At 45.0% G+C, this 8,288-nt stretch overlaps 1 protein-coding gene across 3 annotated transcripts in view; it reads right to left on the bottom strand.

Moving 5' to 3' along the window:
- Window positions 1-560: 560 nt before the first annotated feature.
- TRIM9 (tripartite motif containing 9) overlaps window positions 561-8,288 on the bottom strand; it is a 112,581-nt gene continuing 104,853 nt past the window's right edge. For 2 of the 3 annotated variants that reach the window (XM_007446601.1, XM_007446600.1), the window contains exons 9-13: window positions 7,549-7,590; window positions 7,101-7,124; window positions 5,973-6,276; window positions 3,499-3,661; window positions 1,391-1,453 (exon numbers count right to left, since the gene is read on the bottom strand). In XM_007446601.1, the coding sequence (XP_007446663.1) occupies window positions 1,391-1,453; window positions 3,499-3,661; window positions 5,973-6,276; window positions 7,101-7,124; window positions 7,549-7,590 (596 nt within the window). Of the gene's footprint in view, window positions 1,454-3,498; window positions 3,662-5,972; window positions 6,277-7,100; window positions 7,125-7,548; window positions 7,591-8,288 lie in introns of all 3 variants that reach the window. The other variant, XM_007446602.1, reaches the window with a different exon arrangement.

Genomic DNA, 8,288 nt, shown 5'->3' with positions numbered 1-8,288 from the left:
AATGCTGTGAACTGCAACTTAAGATCCTCCGTTATGGACAATGAGTCTTCCTCCTTCTGGTCATTGTGTTTTTTTCACATTTATTTTTAAGGCTTAGTATCATTGCAGTATTAACAAATAAGAATACTGACATCATTTCTACCAAAAAAGGACTCTGTGGTGAATGGCAGCAGGTACCATAATTAAAATAGCACAGTTGAAAAGGCATTGAGTTGGTATGTTTCTGGTGCTATGGCCAGAATGTATGGATTTTTTTTGGCGGTACGCGGGCCTCTCACTGTTGTGGCCTCTTCCATTGCGGAGCACAGGCTCCGGACGCGCAGGCCCAGCGGCCACGGCTCACGGGCCCAGCCGCTCCGCAGCATGTAGGATCTTCCTGGACCAGGGCACGAACCCGTGTCCCCTGCACTGGCAGGCAGACTCTCAACCACTGTGCCACCAGGGAAGCCCTATATGGATTTTTAGCATCATTCTAGGGGATCTGAAAGATCTTACTAAGGAGCCTCTTTGGCCCTTGTTTATTTCCTTCCTAATACTAATAACAATTTGTAATAATTTTATTTTTGGTTTGTTCTCCTAGGACAATATAAGCTCCAGGAGGGCAGAGACCACACCTGTGTATTCACCACTCTGTCTCCATTGTCTAGAACAGTGCCTGGTCCAGAATCGGTCTTCAATTAAAAACTTGTATTAAATGAATGAACCAGATCATGAAGTCCCCTGTCCTGTCTCTATTTAGAGACCTTCCCATTTCATTCAGCGACCAGGGTTTCTGGCCTGTCCTAATGACCTAGCTGTCCTGTGAGCCTACCCCTTTGTCTCTGTGTAGTCGGGTTGCTGATATTTTTGTGCTTTAGTGGATAGTAAAACTTTTCATTGCTGAAAAGACTAGCTTTGCAGAGCTAACGCTGCATGAGAGGTCACAGGGTAAGAACACTCAAGAACGTTCTAAACGGCAAGCTCCAAATTCAGCTCATTCTTCCTTACCTCTCCCTGCTACCTACCTCCTTGACAGAAAGTTTAAGAAAAAAGTTATCAGGAGAATTTTCTCTTGGCAGTGCCAGGTCAGTAAGTCACCAATGACAGGATCAAAGGAGAAAGAAAAGATAACTCACCTACATAAAAAAAATAATGTAACTAAAAGCAAAATCTGGCTGTGGAAACAAAGTGACATGGTGGGCTGTCTAGGTCTTCCATTGGTTAGAATTGCTGAACATGGAAGAGAAAGCAGGCTTTACAGCAGTAGAGAGGCTGGAGGGAAAGGGGGGCTGCGGGGTGCGAGGACCAGCATCTCTCTCCTCCTCCCTCTTCCTCCAGCTCTGGCTGAGCTCCTTGCTGTTGCTCTCAGGTGGAGGTAAGAACAGGCAGCTGGCGCCTCCACAGCACATCTTTAGGCTATTGATGCTCTGCTGGAGTAGCAGTCGGGGACTGGGACCCCCGTGTGAAGCGTGACCTGTGGGAAGAGACTGTGAGTCCCGAAGGCACTGCAGGATCCCCCCCTGCACCCCTTCCCCAGAGCACAGTGGGTGTGTTCCTCACTCAAAAGGGGATCTGTTCAGTTTTCTGTAACATCTATTCTAGCAGGCATTAAAGAGAATTCTAGTAGAGTTCAGCCTGTGCTAAGAACCTGGCCACCATGCTGGGCTCCCCACTCTTGGAGACACTTGATAATATGGTTCGCAGCCACTTGCTTCTTCAAAGGATTCTGGGGAGATTGTGTTCCTATGACTGAAGACACAGGCATTGATCTGAAGGTAGAAAAGCCTGTTGGCCACACGGCAGTGATCACTGCCATGTCCATGGACAGAAAGCAGATGCGCAGACAACACTTCCCCTATTATTCGTCCACTAGTTATTCCAGTTAGGATAAGCCTTTCATTTAGGGATGGACTACATGATTGCCAGGTATGAAGAAACGTGGGCACTTATTTAATATTTCACTGAATTTTGTCCAACCTCATACTTCAGCTGCACGGACCAGGCTAGAACCATTTCATGCACTGCTGTCTGTCATCTCTCCCCTTCTTGTCTTGTCCCTGTCTTCCCCAGCCCAAGAGTCTTTCTCTAAAGATACTCAGAACATCCTGGAAACCCCTAAAGAGCATCGAGTACAATATTCTTTGCAAGGGAAACAGCTGAAAATGTGGAAAACTTTGAATGAGGGTTTTCTAAGACACACTTCTAGGGAAATCTATAGCTTTCTTTTGTCCAATGTAGAGGCTGCACTCTAACTGATTAGATTTCAGCCGTCCAGAAAAACCCATCTAGTTGCAGCAAGACAGAAGGGCAGAGGTCACTGGGTTGCAATCACTTCTACTGCACCTACTGATAAACAACAATGGATTTTTAAAATAGCTCCCAAGACGTGGTTTTATATAGAGCAAAAATCACCAGCAGTGTTTTGATTCTCAAGCCCTATCTATCCTATCGTAAGGCAGCCATTTGCTGAATGAGGGTCACAGTTGATGATGAGCTTTAGCTCAGGACGGAAGTGAAAGCTCCGATCCGGCAGAGGCTGGCAGGGCACGCCCTCCCGCATGGCTCTGAGCTTCTCTCCCACTGCCCCTCATCTGCCTCAGTTGCCACCTCCTGGCCCTTCCTTGCCTAAGTGAGGCCCTTCGTGCCTTAGAAACTTTGCCCTGGCTGTTCCCTCTGCCTGGCTGGAAAGCCCCACACATCTCACTCCCTCACCCATTCCAAGGCTCAGCTCACCTGTGACTACAATAAGGCCCACCTATGCTGACGACGCTGCTTAAGATGGCCACTGCCCTCCCAACCCCAGCACTCTTGGTCCCTTACCCTTCCCTCGGTCTTCTCTCCACTGGATATCACCTTCTAACATACTATATAATTAACATAGCAATTGTGCTTATTATTCACTGTCTGTCTCCTATAACTAGAATGTGAGCCCTAAGAGGGAAAGATTTTTGTTTTGTTTTCACTGGTAAACAACAATACTCATAACACTTCAATAGTGCCTGACATATTAAAGGCACTCAATAGATATTTGTTGAATGAACGAATGAGAAGAACTTGTTGTTTTTATTTACAATAAATCATCAGTATGTGTTTTCTGTCCCCGAAGCGCCTGACAGAACTGATAAGAGTGCAGAGAAAATGCCCCAAATTTCTGAGCATCGTGCTAGCACTTTGGGCTCACACCTTCACTTCTCTGGCACTCACGGCGCTTTGCATCAGTCATTTCATTTGTTTTCATGCCAGCTGATTCAAGAGTTTCCTTTCTACTAGAGAGGAATCTAGGGCTCAGAGGGACAATCATTAGCCAGCCATGCAGAGAATCCCAGTTTCCCACCTGCTGTTCACTAGATTGTGTCTAAATATAACCGAGGGGCTCACGCCGGTCTGGAATTATCTCACTTGTCACGCCCATCCCACCAGGCGCCCCCCCCTTCCTCCGCGTCTCAGTCTGGGCCTTCGGTGGGCAGGGGCTGAGTTCGCTGCCCGCGGGCAGCCTCAGAAGCAGAGTCTGCAGCTCACCTGCACGTTCCTGTTCAGGCTGACTGCCGGGAAGAACAGCCCTTCCACGTTCTCAAACGCGATGGGACCTTGCTGCTCGTCGTTGATAAAAAATGTCAAGGTTTTTCTATTTAAGTCTAGGAGGACCCCGATCGTGGCCCCCTTTGTGATCCCTCCCTCAGTTCTGTGGGAAAAGAAAACATGGGGTTTCACTTGCCTGTCATCATTCTAGAAGCTTCCTGTTTTGTATGGTTAAACCAGTATTTTTTTAACTTGTTTAAAAGTATTGTTCCTCATCCCCACCCCAGGAGCCTTTTAAAACATTTTCCCCCCTAATCGCCCCTCCTCGCTTACAATTTTAATACCGCAGATATACTGTGTATCTGCTGATGGGCTGTGCGTATATCTGTGCTTTATATATATAAGAAGTAAGATCTTTTGCTCGCTCCCTGGAAAACCAATTTTCACTCCCCTGTTGAGAATGTATAGGTTCACCCCGCTGCTCTGCTGTTGCTGAGAACTCCTTCATACAGGGTCTCTACAGGCAGTCGTCTAGTACAAAACAAAGCATCAAAGGCCAGGAGCAAAAAGTAGCCTTTGGGCTATCAGAGCTCTGCCTAGAGCTGGGTCTCACGCTTTGCACATATGGTGTGAATTAAACATCATTAAATACAAAATGATTTAATTTGAAAGTCAAGGAAGCACTTAAGCTGAACCTAAAACACATGCATGAAAAATTGGATTTGGGCCCTTATGCGCTCCATGAAACAGAAAAGCTCATTCCAGAAAGATGGTAATTTGGGGCATGCTGAATTTGGAGAAGTTGGGGGCTCTTCATAAAAGGGCAACACCGGAGAAGAGGAATCTCCTCTCTGTAAGGTGGAATAATTAATTATACTGTAGGAGGTGGAGTGACTGTCATTTGACCACGAATTGTGTCTTACGCTTCCGTTGATGGTTTCACAAAAGCCATTAAGCATGGATGATCAGATTTGTCTTTTTCCTCCTCTTTGAGAGCCAGCAATACTGAACTTCAGCCTCATCTCAGCAGACCACAGAAATGTTAGAGTGCCGTTCTTTCCCCCCCGGCACGCAGAACACAGACTGCACATAGTGGTTAAAACACAGGGGTATCAATTTCATCTTGGAAATTCACAGCTTCAGCAATGAGGGCACTGGTGACATGCAGTTTGCATGCAAGCAGATGTGCTCTGCCTTAAGAAAGTGTTTCTCTGCATAGTGTGGCAGTTGTGTTATTACTCACTCCTTCACTCCAAAATAAAGAAGCTAAAAGGGAAAAGTAAGCGTGGTACATGGCATCAGGGATCTGGTGACAGAGGGTCCCCCCAAATGTGAATTACTGAAGACAATGGCTTATATACATCTAGTAGGATTTGATATCAGGCTGGAATGGCATGTGTGCTCACTTCAAGTGATGGTGAATAATACACAACTGAATACAGATGTATAGAAACTGTCCAAGGGAACAGGAAGTGAAGGCCCTAGGAGTCCTACTGGCTAGAAAAGGGGCAGTGATGAGCATACAGAAAAAGCTGAGACAGTGGAGTCCACTGCCTACCACTGCCTGACTCACGTTCCTTGTGATCCAACTGACTACAGCTGTATTTTTGTTTTTTTTCCCAGAGACACCAATGAGGATGTATCCTGGGGAAATCTTTGAGAATAAGGTGGACGAGGATCCATAAAAGACACTTCTCTACCTAGGAAATTTGTGACAAATACATTTGAGGAAGAAAACACAAACCAAATGAAAAAGGAGGTCTAGAAAAAATACGATAGCATGGGTTAAATTATACTTGCCTATATCTTGGTGTTAAAGGAAAACCTTTATTTACCTTTGTTCTCTTTCCCCAGCAAACTGGGTACTCTGAGTCCATACAATAATAAGAGAGTTCTTCAAGTACGGAACTATCCAAATTGGCATCCATATGACTTCGTTTAATGAATGGCTACTATTCTGAGAAGTGGCATTGATAATAATCATAATAAGAAGAACAGTGGCTTCTATTTTCAGGTGGATGGGAGGCATTTTTGCATGATTCATGTAATCGTGGGAACATTTATGCATGGAAAAGCATGATTTTCCTAATTGGTGGATTTGGAAACGGATGTTCAGAAAAACTAAGTATCTTGTCCAACAGTGGTTCTCTGGAAAGTTGTTAAGTCTGGACTTTAGAATCCTGGAATGTTTTTCTATAATACATATGCATGAGGATTCTTAGTTTCCAGCCCTGGGTGGAACGTAGCAATGAGGGACCTAGGAAAGTACTCATGTCTCTGTCATTATGTAAATAAAATAAAATAAAACTCCAGGATGTACTCAGCCAAGAGCAGTAGGACTTCTACTTCGTAAAGATCGCCTGCCTGTCTTCCTTCATGTGGTCTGTTTAACAGGTCTCTGAACTTGGGCTCTCGTTCTCGACCAGAAGCCAACGTGAGGAAGGCTTGCTTGGGGGGTAGGGGCTGCGGGGTACCTGTTGGTGTGCGAGTTGTTGTGCATGAACCAGCTCCGGTTGTTGTCCACATACATTGCCCAGGCTTTGTCGTCCTTTCCTAACATCACATCCTTCATCACGTTGATGCGAGCCACACCAAAGGCAGGGTCTGGGTGGTTGTCATAGCGATCCACCGTGAGCTCCCAGTAATGGACGCCCTTGGAGAAGCCAGTCTTCCCCAGCACCACCCGGTCATCGTAGCTACTGCAGGTCACAGTCAGGTTGTCATTGGAGAAGATGATGTCAGAGTGCGCCGAGCCAGGGTCAAAAGCAAACCAGGCCACTGGGAACAACAGAAGGGAGGGCGGTTACTAAGACGGACCCACTGAGCTCACGCCATAACGCACTCCTGGGCCGGAGAGGAGCGTCTCGTCCCGTTTTCATGCTTCCATGCAGGAAGGAGGTGTCCAGGGCCAGAAGGGGCTGTGAGTGAGCAGACAGGGGGCACTTCCTGGGAGCTAGGGCTCTCTGCGCCCAGAAGCAGACGGAGGACACACGACCGATTCAGCAGGGGTTACCCGGCTCAGCCTGCACTCCCAGCCGGGTGATCCGGGAGCGCAGTGGCATCGATTTTGGAAGGTGCAAGTCCCTTCACCCGGTGACTGGCAGAATAGTACACCAGAGACATAAGGCGAGAGGGATGCGCTAAGATGCCTGTGTAACCCTGAGACGGGGAGGCTAGGAGCTAGAGTCCTAGATGGAGGACGGATAAAACACACTCAGTGAAACAAGGAAATATCCCTGCAGAAGTGCTCATGTCTACTCGTTTTGAAAATTTCCTCAGTGTTAGTGAAAGCTCAAAAGCTTCGAAGCTATCAGCAACAGCAACTAATTTTCATGAGTGATTGTGACTTGGATGTAAGACAGGTTGCTTCCTTCACCACAAATGCAGTTTCCGTGTTACTCCTAAAACTACCGTGTAAAACGTTTTGGACCTTAGGTGCAGATGGAATGACGTCTTTGTACGCAGCGCTCTGCCCGAGTTCTAAATGTCACCTGCCCAGAACTTGCTCTGGACAGACGAAATTGCTGATTTATCAGATCTGTGAGCCACCACACATGCACTTTGGTCTTTGCTATTTGTAACAGAATAAGGTTATTCCATACCTGCCAACAGCTTTTTAATATCAACTGTTGTCATTCCAAGTGAAAGGCATGGGAGAGAGAAATAGGAAGCAAAATTGACATTGATAAGAAAACATGTCTCTCTTGATAGACTAATACCAAAAAAGGGCTCAGTTTAAAACTGCATACACTACTCAGTTTGAAACTGTATCGGTCTGATTAGTACCTTTGCCCACAAGTGCTCTGCTTATAAAGAGTGCTTTGCATTGATGTACAAGAAATCTGGGGGAAAAGTAATCTTCTCTGAGGCATAAAATTTAAAAATACAGACTCATCTTTCTGCGTATGTGAGAAACTGCTATAGTGGGATTTGAATGACAATTAGACAATTCTTTTGACATAGAATAAGCTGCCACCATTTATTTTGTGAAGAGAGTGGAGCATACCAAGCACATAAGTAAAAGATAACAATTACAATAGGTATACTTGCCTAATTGAGAGTAAGGTGCAGATTGTGTCTCAAAATTGCATCCTATAAAGAGATACTACACATCAAAGCTATGAAACAACAACCAGGTCAATAAAAATTATTTGTATACATGTAAAAAGCACCAGCTGAAGAGAGTCACCAGAGGCCTGATTCATGAAAAACCAAAGCCCTTTCTATATTAGTTTACTTGCCTGGGTAAAAATTGCCTCTCTGCTCTTTCAAAATGAATAGTACGTCTTTGTTTTGTTTTGTTTTTTCCATTTAATAAAGTCTCCTACAATTGTTTCTAAACTGTACAGCTTAAATTTTCATCATCTTCCAAGTTTAACCTTTTCCACTAAAGTTTCGTATTAAGAAGAAAATGAGAAAAATTCATCCAGTTGAAATGGAGAAATCACTGAATCTTGATAAAACTCCATTCTACATCACTATTCCATGTACATAACTCTGGTTATGCCCAGAGGCCTTTGCTGTGACTTGGGCTCAAGTCACATGATAATTATATAACTAGATGTGTAATGTAATCCCTATGTTAATACATACATCTGGTAATTATTAATAATGACATGAATTAAATGTCGTAAATATGAAAATGTCCTCATCTCTTTCTTAGATTGTTTTACTACATGAGTCCTTTTCACCTAAGTGGGGGAGGGGGGATGATGCTGAAGGGGGTGGGAGTGACCTCAGAGATGTATTAGAATCACCTGTGCGACTTTTGCAACCATCTCCCTCTTTCC

Source organism: Lipotes vexillifer, unplaced genomic scaffold, assembly GCF_000442215.2.
Source record: "Lipotes vexillifer unplaced genomic scaffold, Lipotes_vexillifer_v1.1 scaffold124, whole genome shotgun sequence".
Taxonomy (NCBI): domain Eukaryota; kingdom Metazoa; phylum Chordata; class Mammalia; order Artiodactyla; family Lipotidae; genus Lipotes; species Lipotes vexillifer.
The sequence above is the reverse complement of the archived record's forward strand: the minus strand, read 5'-3'. Positions and strand labels throughout refer to the sequence as shown.